General features: G+C 45.5%; 1 protein-coding gene across 2 annotated transcripts in view; it reads left to right on the forward strand.

Annotated features, from left to right (window-relative positions):
* Positions 1 to 21,569, forward strand: part of PRKCA (protein kinase C alpha) — a 439,560-nt gene that overhangs the window by 406,546 nt on the left and 11,445 nt on the right. The window contains exons 9-14 of one of the 2 annotated variants that reach the window (XM_023729298.1): positions 7,233 to 7,367; positions 8,612 to 8,785; positions 11,842 to 11,933; positions 14,529 to 14,591; positions 15,422 to 15,560; positions 20,901 to 20,969. In XM_023729298.1, the coding sequence (XP_023585066.1) occupies positions 7,233 to 7,367; positions 8,612 to 8,785; positions 11,842 to 11,933; positions 14,529 to 14,591; positions 15,422 to 15,560; positions 20,901 to 20,960 (663 nt within the window). In that variant the 3' untranslated portion in view covers positions 20,961 to 20,969. Of the gene's footprint in view, positions 1 to 7,232; positions 7,368 to 8,611; positions 8,786 to 11,841; positions 11,934 to 14,528; positions 14,592 to 15,421; positions 15,561 to 20,900; positions 20,970 to 21,569 lie in introns of those variants that run through there. The other variant, XM_004374198.2, reaches the window with a different exon arrangement.

Consider the following 21,569-nt stretch of genomic DNA (forward strand, 5'->3'; position numbering starts at 1 on the left):
TCATTTAAAATGGAATGTAGTTAAACATTAAACCATACTTCACAGGTTTACCCAAAGGGTCCATGCCTATAGAATAGGGTCACTGGGAGACTTGTTTAAGACTCTGCATTCTTCCTGCAGATGAATCTTGGGACTTGGACTCATATGGAAGACAGGAACCCTGATGGTGCAGTGGCTAAGTGCTCAGCTGCTAACCGAAAGGTCGGCAGTTTGAACCCACCTGCTGCTCCGTGGGAGAAAGATGTGGCAGTCTGTGTCTGTAAAGATTTACAGCCTTGGAAACCCTATGGGGCAGTTCTGCTCTGCACTATAGGGTTGCTATGAGTTGGAATCAACCTGGCAGCAGTGGATTTGGTTCGGTTTGGTTGGAAGAATTCTGGGAAGAGTGCTGCTATACCATAGGGCAGCATTTATGACAGTACACTTCCCCCATGAGTTTGTTGTCTGTTTTCCTGCACACCAAAGCTAATATGTATTCGTTATACACAGTTCCAACATTGCTGAGTATCTACGGTGTCAGGTCAAGCCATTGGAAGTTGCTGTTTCCATAGGTCAGGTTGTCCTGTCTCAGCAGTTGTGTTTGGTTCAGCCTATTAGAAAACTAGCATCTCCTGCAGTCCCACCCCTCAGAGATCAGTACAGGCAGGTTTGTGGCGCATCCTCCTCCCAATTTTAATTTGAAAACCACTCCTAATAGTGAGCTGAATGTGTGAAGCCGCCCAGGGTTACACATGGACGAGAACGCCAACACAGGGTTTTATACGCACCGTACCATGCTGCAGCCCCAGCCTGTGAGAATTCACATTTGCAGTACTCACATTCACCTCATGTGATTTGCTTTACAGAAACGCCACCAGAGGAATCCTTTACCTTGTGGACACCTTCAATGCTGGCAAAATACGATCGCTTTTTAAGACTATATACAGTGTATAAAATGAGACATGTATTGGTTATTAGTGAATGTTCTGATGGGGAGAAGAACACTGCCCATTCGCACAACCTGCTAATGCAAGGAGCATCATGATCCCAAACTTAATCTAAATGTGCTCTCGTTCAGGGAAGCTAAAAAGCCTGGCGTTCTAATTTGTTGAATCAGAGCCCAATAAGCTATGCTATGTTTTAGTCTAATTTTTTTCCAAAAATAAAGGCATGCTTAAGCTTCTGCCTTTAAAATTGCTACATTTAATCTGTTTTACAACACTATATATCATAGTTTCCCTTTTATTTCCTTTTTTTTTAAAATTTCTGTGCCATTTTAATAAGTCAGTCTTTTTCTGCATGAATCTTGGCCACCCTCCAGGGGCCTGCAGAAGGTGTCCTGGAAATCAGGGTGAGCGGCTAGAGCTAGGACCCACTTCTTCTCCTGCCTGTCAGCAAGGATGGAAGCCCATCCTTGGCTTGGTCAGCAAGGGTGGAAGCTCCCAGCAGGTCATGAGTTCCTGCACATCTCTGTGGGTCACAGACCTGTGAGTCAGCCAGGCAGATCTCTGACCCAGATCACCTGCAATTGCTCACTGAATCCCAGTCCATGGTCGGGAGGCCGGTGCGTGCCAGGAACTTGAAGGGAAATGCTAACAATCTCCTTCCTGGGGCAAGGACTGGGGTGAAGGCTCTGATGTGAGGTGCTCTCACAAAGGATGCCTCCTTTCACCTTCAACCCAGCCCCGGGATATAGTCTTATTACTGCCACATTCCAGATGAGGAGCCTGAGGCTCAGAGAGGCAGTGTAGCTTTCCCAGACTTACACAACAGATACGGGGAAGGCCAAGATTTGATCCAAGCTCTTTGGAATCCCAAGTCCAGGGCCCTTTCCAGAGTTGCCCATTGATTTTATTTCATAACTGAAGAATGTTGAAGTTTGAAGGGATCTCGGGGACCATTGAATCTGAAGGGAACTTGGGGAAATATACCAACTGTCTTAGACCAGCACTTCTCAAACTTAAATGCACATGGGAATCACCTGAAGATCTTGTTAAAAGTGCAGGTTCTGATTGAGTAGGTCTGGGGTGAGGCTCAGAGTCTGCATTTCTGACCAGCTTCCGAGTGCTGCTGGTCTGCAGCCCACTCTCTGAGTAGCAGGGGTGTAGAGCACAGTATATTTGCACTGCAAGTTCTTCAGAAGAGAGCTACTTCTTATTGATCTCAGGTATGGGGCATGATGGACACACAGATATCTGTGGATTAAATAAACAAATATTCTAAAATAGACACAAGGACCCAAGTGTCCTGAGCAGGAACCCTCTGCCTGGACACCACTAGACACGGATGAGAAAATAGAAATGAATAGGAAGAAAATAATGGGAGGCACTAGGCATTGAACACTTGCTTGGTACTAGGCACTGTGCCAAACATTTCACATCTACTCCTCCCAAGAGCCATTAGAATCACCCCATCTTACACACAAAGGACCCAAGGCTTAGAGCGGTTCCAGAATTTGTCCATAGTTGTACAACGATGTGTGATAAAGTCAGGATTCAAACTGTGAGCTCTCAGCCCCTGTGTTCTACTGCCCTCAAAGAACTCAACCAACATCATCGGAGCTGAGCAGGTATCCCACCTGGCAGAGGGGTGAGGAAAGCTCCAAGAGAGAATGGGAGGGCTGCAGGCCACACTCTCCATCACATTGATACTGCTCAGAACCCGGGCCTCTGTCCACTGTCTTTATGCACTGTTGGAAATGAGTGGCATAGAATTCAGGATGGGGAATGTACCAGTCCGGAGGATTGCTAATGAGCTGGTATCTGCTTAGGTTAACAGCCTCAGCTGATGTTCTGCCCTGATATCAATCTTCTGGAGACATTCTGCATTTCCACCTCCACCGTTTGAATTCCATTTGCTCAGGGACCCCAGCAGGACATCTGGCTGCGTGGGGCCATGTTTGCATTGCTGTAGTAAAGATGTCAGCACGCTTATTCTTATGCCTTCTTGGGTTTTCTGAAATCTCTGCAGTTAGGCTATTGACTTCATCTTTATCCCTAGACATATATTGATTTTATTTGTACTACTGGTGAATTCTGAATTACTTTCATGCCAACTAGAGTTATGTTAGCAATATGCAAGCTGGAAAGGGCAGGTCTCTTTGTCCTGCTGGGAGACCAGTTGCCCAACAAACTATTATAGCAAAAAAAAAACCTGAAAATAAGAACCGTCAGCTCTGAGGCTGCTTGCTGCTTTTCAACCAGAGATCCTGCTGGGACATGGGCAGGCAGGGCTTCTCATCAGAGGAATGTCCTTACTGAGGCATTCCTCTGAGGGCATGGCTTTGGCTTGCTGGCCTAGGGAAGTAGTCTAGCATGGCCTCTTGGGAGGGTCACTATGTGGCTAGCCTCCCTAAAGGCATGTATGCCCTCCCACCATTTCTTAGCATGGCCGGTGATTGTGGAGGGAAAGAATTCAGATCTCAGTAGGATCCATCTGTGGCTGAGTGGGGAACAGACTGAAGGGGACAGGGGTGGAAGCAGGGGGACCAGCGAGGACACTGCTTAACAGTGCTACTCGAGTAGGAGGCAGCTTCATCTAAGAGGTGGGGATGGAGGTGATGAGAGGAGGGCAGGGCCTGGGTATCATTTGAAGGTAGATTTGTTGTCTCTAGCTGTAGGATGTGACTGAAAGAAGCATGAGATAAATAAAGGACACCCATCAGTACGTATTTACAAATTGCGATATGAGCTGTTGAGGAAAAGACCAGGGTACTATAAAGAGAACAAGAGGAAGTCTTTAGGGAGGGGATTCTCTGAGGAAAGGACAGTTGAGTTGCTGGGGCCTGAGGGTGGGGAGGAATCAAACAGGAAAAGTGGGTGGGTGGAGTGGCAGTGGGGTAACACAGGCAAAGTCTGAGGCAGGATCATACTGGGACAAGCATGGCGGAACACGGCTGACAAAGAAGGGTGGGGATCTGCAGGACAAAGGCGGGGCAGAATGTGGGTTGGAGGTCAAGGCAATCCAGCCCTGGCCTGTAGCTGTGTAGACCACACTTCTGGGGGTCCTTTGTGGTTCCTCCAGCCTCCCCGCCCTTTAGCAACAAAGCTGCTAGATTATCTACCAGCTGTCTCTCCCAACATCATGATTTATGAGACCCAAACTGAGAGCGGGACTTGCCCATACTCAGGCCCAGACCACTGACATTGTGGCATCACGGAGTTTTCCACCGTAGAACAGCTGCTTACCTCCTATGCCAACTCTCAACATTGGAGATGGTTCCTTGCCGTTTGGCAGCAAAGCCTGCAGGTGTCAGTGTGGAAATGGCTCTGGAAGCCGGTGTTCTGTAGGGAAACATTGGAAAAATGCCACCCAGGTTGTCAGGGGTGGCTGCAAGATGACCCACCAGGCCACTGTTATCTCGGGCTCGCTCTGGACGGGAAGAAATCGATTCTCACCCACTGGCCGGGCTCCTGAGAAGCAGCCCTCTATTAGTGAACGAGGTGAGTGCAGCCAGCCTGGATCTCCTTCCCAGCCAATCCCCTGCACCACCAGCCACGGAAATCTCCACTGTCTGCTTCTTGCTAAAAAGCCACGAGGATGGAATGGAATGGGATGCCTTCCTCTGTCCAACTCCACCCCCTGGGAGCAGGAGTCTCCTTTGTCGATGTTCCCCATGAACTGCAGGATTGATTGCAGACCAGAGTCCAAGATCATAGTGCAATGGGGTGGAACATTCTGCCCTGGATTCAGAAGTACTTGAATATAAAAATGCTTTGTCTTGACATATTTTTTGGTCTTATCATGGGGAATATATTGTCCCTATAATTAGACTAAGGTCATAGCACAAAACTCACAAAGCCATTGTTTCATTTGATTCTAAGGAAAGCAGGAGATGCATCGTGTGTAAACAGCCCCTATATCTATTCTGGAGGCCCACTGAGTTCCCGTTTCCTCCATCAGTCCCCGTTCCCTCCTTCATTGTCTGTGGTGTTGAGCTGTCCAAGGAAGAAGGAGAAACGCCTGTTTAGGAATGCCAAATGAGTCAGGAATATCTGGTTAGAACCACAGTCCTACACGCGGACACTGAGTATCGGCACCAGAATAGCAACTTTCCCCGGGTGAAAACGCTCTTCCACTGTTTCAAGTACCTCAGAGCAGTGAGTCACTTGTGTCTGGGTCCTTTCAGATGTTATTGTGAAGTTCCTGATAAAATAAAACTAATCTCTCTGTGTCTCTTTCTGATAATGGCCTCCTTTTGTAAATCAGAAGGGCAGAACAGAGTGGTACCACCCATATTCTCATTTCAACCGTGGACCTCCTAATTCTTCTTTTGAATTTATAGACAGACCGGGAAAATTTGTCACCTTGGAATCATCCCCGGGGCAGGTACCTGGGGATGGGCTGGTCCTGCAGTTGAGAGGGGTCTTGATGGAACCCGTGTGGTCGAGTCCTACATCTTTCTCATGTTTCTTAAAATTCCTCCCACCCTCTGTCAGAAGGGGAGGCCAATTTGTATAGCATCACATGCAGTTCAGGTTGTATCTTAATAGAGCTTCAGTGTTCCCAATGGTTCCCAAGTTCACATACACTTCCCACTGCGCACTGCAAATAGAGGTGGAGGGCATCCTTATTAAGTACTCTCTGCCTTGAGGCGGAAAAGTCGAACCCATCTTCCCCCCATATGTTAATGTGCCTTTGCCCATTTCATGAGAGCTGTACTCAAGCATGAGGTTTAATCCCTATGCCAACAAGGTGTCTTTTTCAGAGAAGAGCATTGCCCAACAGCTTAGCGTCTGGTGAGCACACTCAGGCTTTCATTTGTTCATGTAACAAAAGGGTTGAGTGCAGACCCTGTGCCAAGTGCTGTGTTAGAGCTAGGCATTCAGAGATGGTTGACGGGACCTCATCTGCTAATGCAATGCACCTCCAATAGAGCCCGGGAAATGGGACTCACGCAGTGATTGTGGAATGCAGGGATGTTGCTGCCCAAAGAGGAAGTAGGGATGATTCTCCTAAGCTTTCTCTGCTACTGAAGAGAACAATGCAAATTCTTACTCTTTCCTCCAAGAGCTGAGAAGCAGTCTTGCCAGTGCTTTGATGACATAGTCAAGCACCTGAATGCCTTCCTTATCTCCTATGCCATCTTCTTGGTCCTCCCAAAGGTGCTGATTTGAGTGATATTCTGGCAACTGCTCCAGAGCTCAAAGTCACCCTCCTTAGTTGGGTCTGCTGCATGGGGGGTGTGGGGTATGTGCACCCTCTCATTCAGAACATATCTAAAACAAGAGACATTACCCTGGAGCTCAAGGCTGGGGCTTGGGCAGTTCAGGCGGTCCTGGGGCCCTGGCCCTTCATAGCTGACATCTGTCCATCACTGTCAGGTCTCTGCTCAAAATGCAGAACCGGTGGTGGGATTCCTCCACCCACTCTCGACTTCTCTGTTCTCTTTAGGGCCTCTTGGGTGACAGTGGGGACACTCTCAGGTGATCCATTTATCTTCCCTTCTCTGCTGAGCCTTCTTACTTTATGCCATTGTCAGGGGACTCTGACACCCCCTTGTGAGAGTAACCAAGGACCTGGCTGTCTCCAGAGTCTTTGTGTGACACTAGTCTAGTTTATAAAAACTCCTTTGGTAGCTCACATGTTATCAACCAGGTCTTCTTCAGTCTCATAGACCACTGTGTGTTTCATGTGAAACCAGATTCTGATGAGTATTGAGAATTGCACTATTTCTTTTTATGGCTCAACTCTTGATCCGCGTCCGCGTGCAAATGCGCGCGCACACACACACAGTTCTTTTTACTGTGCATTTGAAAGTGACAATCAATCATCCCCACAGCGTGCTACTTAAATAGTTTCTCTCCAGAGGACAATATTCTCCCTTTTTGCGTGGGTACACATTTCTTGGAAAATCTACAGATAAGAAAAACATCAGTACATAATTTAGCTCCTTTATTATGTCAACAGTCCTGAAGCATAGTTTTCCCCAGAAGTTAACTTTTGCATCCAGAATTAGAACCAGCCTGGCAGGTTCCTGCGATTTGATTCTTGGTTAACTATATAAAGAGTTGTTTCCTTCTCCAATAAGCAAGGGCAATTTTTTGCTACTTGGCAACCTTCCTGCTTAGGGTAAGTACAGCCACTCATGTATGGACAGATACTAATTCCTCACCCTCACAATCCTTCTCTCTCCCCATCCCACCTCCCTCTCCAAGACTTAGTTACAATGTGTAACTTAGTTACAACGTGTGTTTCTCTGTCACCCTTCTGCCCCTGAGAGAAGTGACGTGACCGGTTTGCTTGTTATCTAGAAAGCCAAGCTCGGCCCCGCTGGGAACAAAGTAATCAGTCCTTCAGAAGACAGGAAACCTTCCAACAGCCTCGACCGAGTGAAACTCACTGACTTCAATTTCCTCATGGTCCTGGGGAAAGGGAGTTTTGGAAAGGTAAGACGCTATTTGTCTAAGGACGGAGGGGAGTGGGCTATAACGGAGAATGGTGGGGTCCATTTTGTTCTCTCTGAGGGTTCCAGAACATCCATTTAGATTTCCCTGCTATTTGTACGTGTTTCTCTGATGTTTCCTACTTCACTTCATTAAAAACAAGAATATCCAAAATGGAGCCCTGGTGGTGCAGTGGTTAAGAGCTTGGCTGCTAACCAAAAGGTCGGCAGTTCAAATCCACCAGTCTCTCCTTGGACACCCTATGGAGCAGTTCTGCTCTGCCCTATAGGGTCACTATGAGTCTGAATTGACTTGACAGCAACGGGTTTGGGTTTTGTTTTTTTTGTTTTTAATAGGGTTGCTATGAGTTGGAATCGACTCAGTGGCAACAGGTATACCCAGAATGTTACAGCAAGCTCACAGTTTTCATCATCTTCACAGTGTTCACAGCAGAGTGGGTGTTCTAAAATACTGCTTGAATGAATAGTTTTCACGACTAAAAATTAAATGTTTGCTTATAGTAAGCAAATGTAATGATTAAAGATACTGAGCTGGAGTCTTCAGTGATCAGCTTATGTGTCTGCGTTTGATGTCTCTGGCCCTGAATCTCAGGAGAAATCCAGGAACTGATTTCCAGTTCTATCTTTTGCTTTGTCTTGGTTACATTTTACTCAAAGGATGCTCTAGAAAATTTTGCTTAATTTCGAGACTAATTCTGGCACACAATGTTGGGGATTCTGATTACCAGCCAAAATAGCACCATCATGTGGCAATAGCCTGCACAGTGTGCTAATCTTGACAACATAGAAATTACACAACGCTGGGGGAATTTCTGGTGGCTTAGTGATTAGCACTTGGCTGCTAACCAGAAGGTTGACAGTTCAAACCCACCAGCTGCTCCATGGGAGAAAGATGTGGTAGTGTGCTCCCCTAAAGATTATAGCCTTGGAAACCCTATGATGTAGTTCTACTCTGCCTATAGGGTCAGTATGAGTTAGAATCAACTCCATGGCAATGGGTTTGGTTTTTTTTTTTAGGGGTCAAGGCATGGAAAATTTAGTTGGTGGTGATGTGCAACATTTCACAATGCCCGCATAAAGTAAAACCTTGTGAATATTTTTACACCACACATCTACAAATTCACTGCAATGTCACCTGACCCCGTTCCTCCCCATCCCATCCCACCTTCACGCCTAGGACCAGATGTATGTTCCGAAGCTTTCAGGTTGTTCTTGGTCTGTCCTCAGGTGATGCTTGCTGACAGGAAAGGCACAGAAGAGCTGTACGCTATCAAGATCCTCAAGAAGGACGTGGTGATCCAGGATGACGACGTGGAGTGCACCATGGTAGAGAAGAGAGTTCTGGCCCTCCTTGACAAACCTCCATTCCTGACACAGCTCCACTCCTGCTTCCAGACAGTGGTGAGGACTCTGGGGCTATGCTCTGGGGCACAGCACACAGCAGGCTGTCCAGGGTTCTATCTGAACCCAAGCACTCTGGATATCTGAATTAGCTTGTTCCTGTAGAGAAAGTTGGAGAAAGGCTTAGTGCAGTGACCACTCAGCCCCATTTTCTTCTCTGCCAAGCAAAGGTGACAGGGACAACCTATGACTCCTCTGTCACTGATAGATTTGGAGTGTGCCCTCTCTGCGATGTCTCCTAATTAGAGGCTTGATGTTAATTCAGTTTAATTGAGCAAACATTTATACTCAAGGTTTCCTCTGTCCAGGCACTGTACTAAGACTTAGAGATACAAAAGTAATAGAACAATAAAATAAAGAAAGACGCTATCCTTTTTAAGATATGGCTTACTAGCCAGTACCTATCAGTATTAGAAGAGATACAACCAGAATGCTCCTTAAAAAGCAAGGATGGCGAGACTTCAGCTCAGTTACTTTGGACATGCCATCAGGAAAGACCAGCCTCTAGAAAAGGACATCATGGTTCATAAAATAAAGGATTAGTGAAAATTAGGAAAACCCTCAGTGAGATGGATTGACACAATAGCCTCAACAATAAAAGCTAAAACCAAACCCGTTGCCATCAAGTTGATTCCAACTCATAGCAACCCTATAGGACAGAGTAGAAGTGCCCCATAGGGTTTTCAAGGAGCAGCTGGTGGATTTGAACTGCCAACCTTTTGCTTAGCAGCTGAGCTCTTAACCACCAGGGCCTCAGCAGCATTCATAGCTTTTTAAGATCACCGGTCCAGCCACCAAACATTGCATTGGAGAGTTGGGAGATTTGATTTTGTAAAAGTGAGTGTGTTTTGTTTAATGGCCCATCACAGGGATTGGCAAACTGTGGCCTATGGCCTATTTTGTGTGAGCTAAGAAAGGTTGAAAAAATCCACAGAAGAAGAATATTTCCCAACACATGAAAATTAGATGAGATTCAAATTTCAGTGTCCATAGTTCAGTTTTATTGGCACACAGCCATGCTCATTCATTCGCCTGTCATCTCTGGCTACTTGTACACTACAAACACAGAGTGGCATAGTTGCAAGAGACCATACACACGGCCTGCGAAACCTAAAATATTTACTAGCTGGCCTTTTACAGAAAAAGTTTGTTGACCCGTGTCATATAGTAAAACTAAACAGCAGACCCCCCCAAAAAAAAAAAATCCCAAAGCACTGATCCATCAGTTGTGGGAGAGGGACAAAGCCTTTGGCATGGTGCTTACAGGTGGTCTACAAGAAATACAGACTTTTGGATGACATCAAAGTGCAGCATTCCCAAAGACATACTTCCAGCCCTCAGAGGCTGCCCTTTCTAAAATGTGGCTCAATAATCAGTAGCTATAATTATTACTAAGGAGCCGTGGTGGTTTAGTGGTGGAATTCTCGCTTTCCATGCGAGAGACGTGGGTTCAATTCCCAGCCAAAGCACCTCATGCACAGCCACCACCCTTCTGTCACTGGAGGCTTGCGTGTTGCTATAATGATGAACAGGTGTCAGCGGAGCTTCCAAACTAAGACAGACTAGGAAGAAACACCCTGGCAATCTACTTCTGAAAATCAGCCAGTGAAAACCCTATGGATCACAACAGTCTAATCGCAGCCAATCATGGGGATGACACAGGACTAGGCAGCATTTCATTCTGTGTGCTTGGGGTCGCCATGAGTGAGGACCAACTTGACGGCACCTAACAACAGCATAATTGTTACTGTTTTGATTATTATTATTTCTCAACTTTCCATTGGTCAGAAATTAGCTTTCTATTTTATGTTTCTTTCTCAAGTCTCCTGGGAGATGCCCCTTAATGCTTTTGGAGGCAGCGCAGCCACACACAGACTCGGGGCGTGGAGCTGCAGAGCCGGGTGCCAGCCACTGGGTGTCAGCCTAGAGCTGGCAGCTTGCTCAGCCCCCTCTTCCCAGCAGCTCCCACGGACTCTGATTCCAGTACCACCAGGGGGCAAAGAGCAATATGCTAGGAAGAAAGAACCACATCTCTGAATCCTAGCCTAGACCCTGTAGCCCTGATTACACGGCTTAAGCTCCGAAAGCTACAAAGCATAGAAATGAAGATGAAATTAAAGTTCATAACAGGAAAGCTAGAGATTGACGCTCCCAGAGCTGTTTCATGGCTATTAACACCAGCTTCATCATTTTTTTTCCTTCCCTCTGCAACACTTTCATGTTTAATAACCTCTGTGAAATGGTGTTTTCTAGAAGAGAGCAGAGGTCAGCTTCTACCTTGGTGTGCTGTGCTGTTATTTCACTGCTAAACCTCCTAAATTGCCTCATCAGTTCAAACATAATATTCTCATAAATATTCACGTTTATTCGGTTCTATGATGTATACCCTCCGTGGGGCCGACACTTAGCGTGCCAATGATAAAGAAAAAGGAAAAGCAATATTTGAGCATTTTATGGATGCAAAAGAACATTGGATTCGCCTCTCCATTTCTAGTCATCTTATACCCCGCGAGCCGCCCCAGTAAATATCACTGATCATGTATAATTCATAGTCCGGCCTAACTCGTGAGTTGTAACTTGTTTTCAGAAGCATCCAGTCCAACACTTTACTGTGGCCTGCCTTCCAGATGTTGCAAATGTGCTTTTAAACATTTGGGCCATCCAGAAACACAAGTCAAAAATAAGTAATTAGCCGATGGGGATTTCTCCTGCTGTGCCTAGCTTAGAAATGTGTTGCGTGTGCAGCAGAGAAGGGAAGAGTCCTCTAGGCCGTAACTGCCATAATAGGAAGCATATGTAACCAGAAGGGGGCAGGCTCATTGACAGGGAGCCATTATTAAAGACTTATGCAATGGTTTGCTACTTCCCAAGGCCTTGCAGTAGGGTTTATTACTTATTCTTTATTTGGGAAAAAAAAATGTTAAAGGGCTCCAAACTGAGCAGATCTGCCAGTGCAGCCCAACTGTTACTAATGAGAAAGAAAAGCATAGTCTGTAAGGAGTGAAGGAAGCCACTCTGCTGAGGAGCCTGCTCACATATCGAACCTTCATCTCCAGGATCGACTGTACTTCGTCATGGAATATGTCAACGGTGGGGACCTCATGTACCACATTCAGCAAGTCGGAAAATTTAAGGAGCCACAAGCAGTGTGAGTATTTTTTTTTTTTTTTAGTCTCTTGATTTAGGCAACACAGGACTCCCAACTGGGGGCTTCTGCCTGGGGAAATGTGACAGGGGGGCTAGAAGGGTGCCATCTGCTGTTGTTGTTAGGTGCCGTCGAGTCAGTTCCCGACTCATAGCGATCCTGTGTACTGCAGAACAAAACACTGCCTGGTCCTGCGCCATGCTTACAATCGTTACGCGTGAGCCCGTTGTTGCATCTACTGGGTCAATCCATCTCCTTGAGGGTCTCCCTCTTTTTCACTGACCCTCTACTTTGCCAAGCATGATGTTCTTCTCCAGGGACTGATCCCTCCTGACAACATGTCCAAAGTATGTAAGACATAGTCTCACCATCCTTGCTTCTAAGGAACATTCTGCTTGTACTTCTTCCAAGACAGATTTGTTCGTTCTTTTGGCAGTCCATGGTTTATTCAGTATTCTTCAGCAACACCACAATTCAAAGGCATTAATTTTTTTTTGATCTCCCTTATTCGTTGTCCAGCTTTTGCATGATACAATACAATTGAAAATACCATGGCTTGGGTCAGGCGCGCCTTAGTCTTCAAGGTAACATCTTTGCTTTTCAACACTTTAAAGAGGTCTTTTGAAGCAGATTTGCCCAATGCAATGTGTCTTTTGATTTCTTGACTACTGCTTCCATGGGTGTTGATTGTGGATCCAAGTAAAATGAAATCCTTGACAGCTTCAGTCTTTTCTCTGTTTATCGTGATGTTGCTTATTGGGCCAATTGTGAGGATTTTTGTTTTCTTTACGTTGAAGTGTAATCCACACTGAAGGCTGTAGCTTTGATCTTCGTCAGTAAGTGCTTCAAGTCCTCTTCACTTTCAACACTATTGCAACTCAAGGCTTGAATTTTTTCTTCAGTTCTTTCGGCTTAAGAAATGCCAAGTGTGTTCTTCCGTTTTGGTCTTCTATCTCCAGCTCTTTGCACATGTCATTATAATACTTTATTTTGTCTAATGAGCTGCCCTGTGAAACTTCTGTTCAGCTCTTTTACTTTATCGTTTCTTCCTTTCTCTTTAGCTACTCAACATTCAAGAGCAAGTTTCAGAGTCTCTTCTGACATCCATTTTGGTCTTTTCTTTCTTTCCTGTCTTCTTAAGGACCTCTTGCTTTCTTCATGTATGATGTTCTTGATGTCATTCCACAACTGGTCTGGTCTTCGGAGCTCATCAAATCTATTCTTGAGATGATCTCTAAATTCAGGTGGATTATACTCAAGGTTGTACTTTGGCTTTTGTGGACTTGTTCTAATTTTCTTCAGTTTCAGTTTGAACTTGCATATGAGCAATTGATGGTCTGTTCTTCAGTCCACCCCTGGCCTTGTTCTGACTGACGATATTGAACTTTTCCGTCATCTCTTTCCACATATGTCATTGATTTGATTCCTGTGTATTCCATCTGGCGAGGTCCATGTTATAGTCAGTGTTTATGATGGTGAAAAAGGGTATTTGCAGTGAAGAAGTCATTGGTGTTGCAGAATTCTAGCATGCGATCTCCGGCATCGTTTCTATCACCAAGGCCTTGTTTTCCAACTACCGATCCTTCTTTGTTTCCAACTTTCACATTCCAATCATTGTAATTATCAGTGCATCCTGATTGCATGTTTGATCAATTTTAGACTGCAGAAGCTGGTAAAAATCTTCAATTTCTTCACCTTTGGCCTTAGTGGTTGATGCGTAAATTTGAATAATAGTTTGAAAAATGTTCCGCCGCTATACATAAGGTTTTCACTGGCTAATTCTTTTCAGAAGTAGATGTCCGGCCCCTTCTTCCTAGTCTGTCTTAGTCTGGAAGCTCAGCTGAAACCTGTCTGTCTTGGGTGACCCTGTTGTATCTGAATACCAGTGGCATAGCTTCCAGCATCACAACAACACACAAGCCCCCGCAGTATGACAAACAGACAGACACATAGGGGGATGTGATCGTAGTAACTGCTTTTATATTTCAGTGAATCATTGGAAAGGATAAACTCAGGTATGAATTGTGTTGTGTGTCTTATTTATCCCAGCACTTGGGAGGAGTAAGTAAACCAGCTAAAGGGTTCATCACACGCTGCACTTTGTCCCCCAGGCAGAAATTGTATTTTCAAACACCAATGTGTTCTGTCTATAAATAGACAGAATAGTCTTCTGTAGTCTTCACACAGAACAGTCTGATATAGACATAGTCTAGACATAGACATAGACTACTAGACTATTAGTCTAGTGTCTACTTTTTAGAAGATTGTATTAGAAATTTCTTTGTGAACAGTAAATTACTTGTCCACCTGCCCCAGACAAGATGTATGTGTTTATGGGCCTATATGACAAGTTTTATCAGCTGTGTCTTTCCTTGGGGAAGCTGGAGTAATGAAATGGAGGAGAGGAGGGTGAAGGGTTGGAAGAACAAGTGTAAGATGATGCTCATCTCAGATAGCTGCAGGAGTCTACATTCTTTCAACTCTTCAATGCCTCAAGTATAGGGCAGAAGTATCCAGGGGTCCAAAGAAGCAAGTCAGAAAACCCAAGAACCTGAAAAGATTTTATTTTATTTTATTTATTTATTTATTTTTTTGCAGATTCTATGCAGCAGAGATTTCCATTGGATTGTTCTTTCTTCATAAAAGGGGAATCATTTATAGGTGTGTATTGAAGCTCTTCCACCAGCAACGCAGTTGAGAGCTTTGCTGGACTGCTGTGGACATGTAATTCTGTGATGATGACTTAAGACACAGAATTGATGACCCCCGAGATAGACCTGCTGGGACCCCCGTTCTTGTTCCACCTCCAGGCAAAGCAGAGCCACCTTCTGATTTCCAGACCTCAAAGATTTTATATCTCATTCCTGCTTTGCACAGGAAAACATGTTGTCCTTTCCACTGAAGGCTCTTTCCTCCACCTTTTATTTAGAACTGAGGTCAGGGAGCAGTGGAAACTGAATTTCTGTTATAGATGCTCAGCAGGAGAAGATGGGGAACTGGGAGCAAGGGGAAAACTACTGAAGTAAATTTTTCCAGTTGCTGGCTGTAGTGAAAGTCTGGTGCCAGTATTAAGTGAAGAGTAATTACAAGGATATGGGGCACTATGCAGAATGGAAGGGACTCATGCAGGATCCGGATTTTGGAAACCTAGTTGTGTGTCAGAACTCCCGTACAGCCTGTCAATAAATCAAATGACAGGGGTCTCCCCAACCTGCAAAATTGGAATCTCTGCTGATTTTCATGCACAGACACATTCAGCGATTGATTCATTCATTGGTTCAGCATGCATTTATTATGTATCGTGTCCCAGACACTGTATTAGGCTTTGGAGAGGTAAAAGCACAGTAGTTCTTGGTCCCTGCCCTCAGGGGAATTAGGGTCATTATGCCATTGATATGACAGCCCATCAAATATCCTTCTATTTCTTCAGCTCCAAGCAGACTGTGTGATGTCACGCGGGGCACTGATGTTGTTGACCTGCTTCCTTGCAGAGATCTAAAATTAGATAATGTCATGCTGGATTCAGAAGGACATATCAAGATTGCAGACTTTGGGATGTGTAAGGAGCACATGATGGATGGCGTCACAACCAGGACCTTCTGTGGGACTCCAGATTACATCGCCCCAGAGGTAAGGGGACTCCAGCTCTCCGAGCTTTCTAGACCATCATTTTCAAACTGTAAGCACAACCCACTCATAGGGTATAAAGTCACTAGTAAATCACTAAATCATTGGGTGGGTCATGGCCAGCATTCTTAATTTTTTAGTAAAGAAAATCTGAAAGCTCATTGCACATAGTAAGAATAAGAATTGCTTCAAGGAACTTTCTGTTTTCGTTATATGGGTATGTGAGCTGGTTGCATTGTAAATGTATTTCTTACATGATCATGGTCAAAACCACTTAAGAAACACTACTGAGGGGATGAGAAGAAGGTGTGAGTTGCTTGTAAAATGTTCTCCGTGGGAACGCTGGGCTAGAAGGTGGTTCCAATGCTGGCTTTTTTAGCAAAATCAGAGTGATTTGTGCTCTAAATGTTAGAATTGATCATGCTGTCTAATCTAGGAAGAACATATTGATGTCGGTAGAAGCAAGGTGTTTCCAAAATTTATATCTTTAATATTGTCCACACAGCTTTGTCTTTGTTATATCACATACTGGATCATTTTCTTTCTTCTTTATGAAGCTTCTTACATGCCATGAGAGAATGGGCTATAACCCTGGGTCATTGTGTAATTAACTTTCTGTCAGCACATAGCCCTGTGGATGCAATGGTCTTTTCCTAACTGAGCTCCAGCTTGGTGGAATTCAAAGTTGGGCCAGCCTTCAGCTCTTCATAGAGCCCTCATATCAGCTGTTGGTGGCTTCCATGGAATTTATTCAGTGCATTGCCCCATGCGTTTATCTAGGAGGCAGAAGGTGTAGTGAAAAAGACACGAGCTTAGAAGTCAGACCAGTGTGAGCATCAGTCCTGCCTCTATGGTTTGCAGGCTGTGGGGACTCAGGCAAATTACTTACCCTTTCTGAGGTCTGTTTCCTCAGTGACAAGTTAAGGATAATAATATCCTCCTTGTAGAATTGTTCTGCGGATTAAAGTGCCTAATGCAGCATTTCACACCTAGTAGACCCTCAGTAGGCCCTGGGTAGTGGAGAACGTTAACACATTCAGCTGCTAACCAAAAGGTTGGCAGTTCGAGTCCACCCAGAGGCACCTTGGAAGGAAGGCCTGTTGGTCTGCTTTTGAAAAATAAGCCACCGAAAACCCTATGGAGCACAGTTCTATTCTGACACACATGGGGTTGCCATGAGTCAGAATCGACTCAACAGCAACTGGTTTGGTTTTCTTTTCTTTTTTTTTTGGGTGGGGGGAGACCCTCAGTAGTAGCCATTAATCTAAAACAGAAGCTAGCTTTCATTCCTTTGTTCAGGACTTTTTGTTTGTTATATTCCTAGACAACATGGAAACATATACTTCACTTAGGCAGTTAAATTCTGAATCACATGGCCAAAGGTGACATTTTATCTTGCAACAGATTGGGATTTGTACCCCGAAAAGAACTCACACGTTAGTAGCTGCAGGCATAGCGAGAGTTTAAATAGTCATATTTTTCAAACATGGAGAGTGGGGAGATGGCACAGTACGAAGTACAGCCTCCTGATGCAGTATTTATTCTAAAGCCATTTACCAGCTGACAGGTATTAAGCAGGCTGTGATTATGAGCTGTGCCAGCTCCATTTAACACCCACCAGACACTGCAAGAGCTTGGAGACAGCAAATGGCAGCATTTTTAGGAGTCAAAGTGGCTTTAAAGTTCATCTCCATTAAGACCAGGTCTCTGCCGATCAAACAAATAGCTGTGTGTGTTCAGTACCATTTCAGCCATCCAATATCCAAGGCCAGTGGTGTCCCACAGGGATGAAATTTTCCAGATAATTGAAGTTTGTTCCTTTGAATATCTTGACCTTTTTCCCCCAGTGTTATTCATTGTGTTCGTTTCGTATTGCTGCTATAATAAACAACCACAAATAACTTAGTGGCAGAAAACAAGGCAAATTGATTATCTTACAGTTCTGGAGGTCAGAAGTCCAAAATCAGCCTCGCTGGGTTAGTGTCACATTGTTGGCAGGGCTGGCTCCTGCCAGAGGCTCTAGGGAGGAATCCATTTTGTTGCCTTTTCCAGCTGCTAGAGGCTGCCTACCTTCCTTGGCTCATGGCCCCACCCTCCATCCGTGCCAACAGCATAGCATCTTCCATTCTTTTTGTCTCTCTCTCTCTGCCTTTTCTGACTCTGACCCTCTGGCTTCCCTCTTATGGGGACCCTTGTGATTACATCAGGCCCACCCAGATAACCCAGGATAATCTCCCCATCTCAAGACCCTTTGCTTAATCATATCTATAAAGTCCCTTTTACCATCTAAGCTAACCCATTCACAGGTTTCAGGGACTGGGACGTAGACATGTTGTTTTGGTGCGGAGCATCGTTCAGCCTACTAAATGCATTTTGATGACCTCTTTTCTGATTCTCTTTGATAATGTTCCCACCTCCTACACTGAGTGCACCTAATACTTTGAGCATATCGAGGTAATTGTGAGCCTCTTAATACACAGAGGATAACGTGCTCTGGTAGGAAATGCTCTCAGTTGCCCTCAGCCTTCGTTGCTCTCCTTATATCCGCTGTACGGTGATAATAAAGAGGAGCCACCATTTATGCAGTGTCTGCTGCGTGCCAGGCACCACAAATGCTTTCTCCCATTTAGTCCTCGTTGTTGTTGTTGTTAGTTGCCATCAGGTCGTCTCTGACTCACGGCAACCTTACGTGTAACAGAATGAAACGTTGCTCGCTCCTGCGCCATCTTCATGATCACTGGTATGTTCCAGTCCACTGCTGCGGCCGTTGAATCAGCCCCATCTCACTGAGGGTTTCCCTCACCTTCGCTAGCTCTCCACTTCACCAAACATGATGTCCTTCTCCAGCAGTCAGTCCCTCCTGATGATGCGTCCAGAGGAAGTGAGTCAAAGCCTTAGACAATATTCTGTGATCAGTACAGTTTTCATTGACTAATGGTAGGAAGAAGATTTCCAGGCCTTTCTTCCTAGTCTGTCTTAGTCTGGAGGCTTTGTTGAAACCTGTCCAACATGGGTGACCCTGCTAGCATTTGAAATACCAGTGGCATCGCTCCCAGTATCACAGCAACATGCAAGCCACCACAGTACAGCAAACGGACAGACAGGTGGTGCTTAGTCCTCACAACAAACCCCGTAAGGGAGGTAACACCAGGTCCACGTTTTCAGTGAGGTAACTGAGTCGATAAGTAACATGTCTAAGCTCCTGTTACTAAGATAGGCCAGAATCAAGCTTCAAACACAGGCCACCTTTAGACTTTTGCACTGCCCACTACGCTAAACTGCTGCTGGAAAACAGCGATTTGCACATTCAGAGAGCATTCTGCCTGCTTACTGTGCCGAGCATGGTGCCTAGGGGTGCAGAAACAGATCAGCCGTGACCCCTGGCCTTGGAGGGCTTACATGGGGAAGAGGCGACACTCCAACAATGCAGCAAAAACCAAAGATTCCAGTTGAGTTGAAAAAAATAAGCCAAAGTGCTTTGGGAAGTCAACCAGTAAGTAATAACTTTAGAGTGTTTCACGTTTTCTTCATATTTTTCCTCATCAGCGTCCAAGAATTTGGCACCCTGGGTCACAGGAATAATGGTGGTGTAGAGAGAGACCACCTAGGTTCAAGGTTTCTGAATTTGCTCAAAGGTTAAAATAATCCTGTCCCCTGTGTAAATATTTCTGTCAGGCAGAGGCAAATTATCTTAGGTGGCATTTTCCTTAATAGGCAAAGCGGAGGCTTAAATATTTATGGCTGTTTGTTCAAAAACCTTGAAATCGATTAATACTGTAGCAGCTCCCCACCCGGATAGAACAAGCTGAGGCGGAAAATGTCAGTAACCGATGCGATTTTGGAGCTGAGATGGACACCCACATAAGGGCCCTAATCAGAAAATGATTCCTGAAACTGACATGAAGAGAGCTCTTCCCTGACATGAAGAAAGAAAAAATTCCTCAGGGTCATGTGAAAATCCTTGAGAACGGCCATCAAAAGCTTTGTTATGGACTGAATTGTGTTCCCCAAAATAGGTGTTGTAAATCCTAACCCGTATACCTGTGGAGGAGCCCTGGTGGCTCAGTGATTAAGAGCTTAGCTGCTAACCAAAAGGACAGCAGTTCAAATCTACCAGCTTCTCTTTGGAAACCCTATGGGGCAGTTCTGCTCTGTCCTATAGGGTTGCTACGAGTCAGAACTGACTCAACAGCAACGTTACACCTGTGGATGTAGTCTCACCTGGGAACAGGTTTTCCTTGCTATGTCAATGAGGTCATATCAGGGTAGGGTGTGTCTTAAGCCAGTCATATTTGTGATATAAAAGGAGCAGCTTAGGCACAGAAGCAAGCCAGCACAAATGGGGAAAATTGATGCCACCTGGAGATCACCAAGGACTCTAGGAAAAGCAGCTGAAAGAGACAAGGTTTTCCCCCAGAGCGGAAAAAGAGAGCCTTCCCCTACAGCTGGTGCCCTGAATCCCAACTTCTAGCCTCCTAAACTGTGAGAAAATAAATTTCTATTCTCTAAAGGCACCCACTTGTGGTGCATCTGTTACAGCAGCTGTAGGAAATTAAGACAAGCTTCTTGATCAGTCCCGTCTCAGAGTTAGTTATCATGGGCGTGCAAGTTCCAGTCATGACTTGAGCGTCTCCCAGTGACCAAGATTCTCCCTGGGAGGAAGAGAAAGCAGCAGCAGGACAAGCTCTGGCTAGTGGTCTTACCCGTGTGCCTCCAGCTGGAGCGAGCATGAAGCTCCATTAAAATGTGCCGTACTCAGTCCTGCCTCCCAGCCTGCCAAGCTGTGGCCAGGAGTATGTTAGACACACGCAAAGGGTACTACCCATGGTGTGCTCACTGTCTACTCTGTACCCAGCCCCCGGATTTGTTGCATTTTATAGATGAGCAGAGGCTCAGTGACTTGCCCAAGGCACACAGCTGGTAACAGGGAGAGCTCGGACCCGGGACATTCTGACCCCAAAGCCCATAGGTTGTTGTGCAACATGACCACTATCCATGTTCAAATGTTTTTCATCCCTGAGTGGTGCAGACAGTTAACATGCTGGACTGCTAACTGAAAGGTCAGAGGTTCAGACCCACCCAGGGGCACCTCAGAAGAAAGGTCTAGAGATCTACTTCCAAAAAATTAGCCATTGAAAACCCTATGGTGCATAGTTCTTCCCTGACACACATGGGGTCGCCACGAGTCAGAATTGGTAGGATGCGTGATCATGGCTGAGTGGGGGGATCATTTCTGAATTTGAGACTTCGGAGAAGCCAAGTCCTTACAGTGACCTCAAGACCCTTTGTGGCCTGGTTCCAGGTTCCCTCCCTGACCTCATATCATGCCCCTGCTCTCTCTAGACTGGTTCCTCTGGCTTCCTTCTTGTTGCTGGGTGCCACCAAGTCGATTTCAACTCATAGCAACCCCATGAGACAGAGTAGAACTGCAGCATAGTGTTTTCTTGGCTATAATCTTTATGGAAGCAGATCACCAGATCTCTCTACTGCAGAGTCACTGGGTAGGTTCTAACCTCTATACCTTTGAGTTAGCAGCTGATTGCTTAACCGTTTGCCCACCAGGGCTCCTGTCCTGGCTTCCTTCCCAAACCAAAACCCATTGCTGTTGAGTTGATTCCAACTCATGGCAACCCCATAGGACAGACTAGAACTGCCCCATAGGGTTTCCAAGGCTATAATCTTTACAGGAGCAGACTGCCACATCTTTCGTCCATGGAGCAGCTGGTGGGTTCCAACCGCCATCTTTTCGGTTAGCAGCCGAGAGCTTAACCACTGCGCAACCAGGTGACAAATCTGGAGCTGATTTGGAAGCATGATTCCCAGGCTCTTCCATGAGTGAGGCTGATGGCAAGCAGTGAAGTTCAGAGGAGGGCCATGCATCACTGACAGAGAGAGCAATTTGCCAGGGACCTGTCTAAAGAGTCAAGAGAACATCAGTCCCAGAGACCCCCCTCCCACAACAACCCAGGATGCCACCAGCATTGGCGCCCCCAGAGACCTTCCCTGCCTCTG

This window comes from Trichechus manatus, unplaced genomic scaffold (genome assembly GCF_000243295.1).
Source record: "Trichechus manatus latirostris isolate Lorelei unplaced genomic scaffold, TriManLat1.0 scaffold00028, whole genome shotgun sequence".
Classification (NCBI taxonomy): Eukaryota; Metazoa; Chordata; class Mammalia; order Sirenia; family Trichechidae; genus Trichechus; species Trichechus manatus.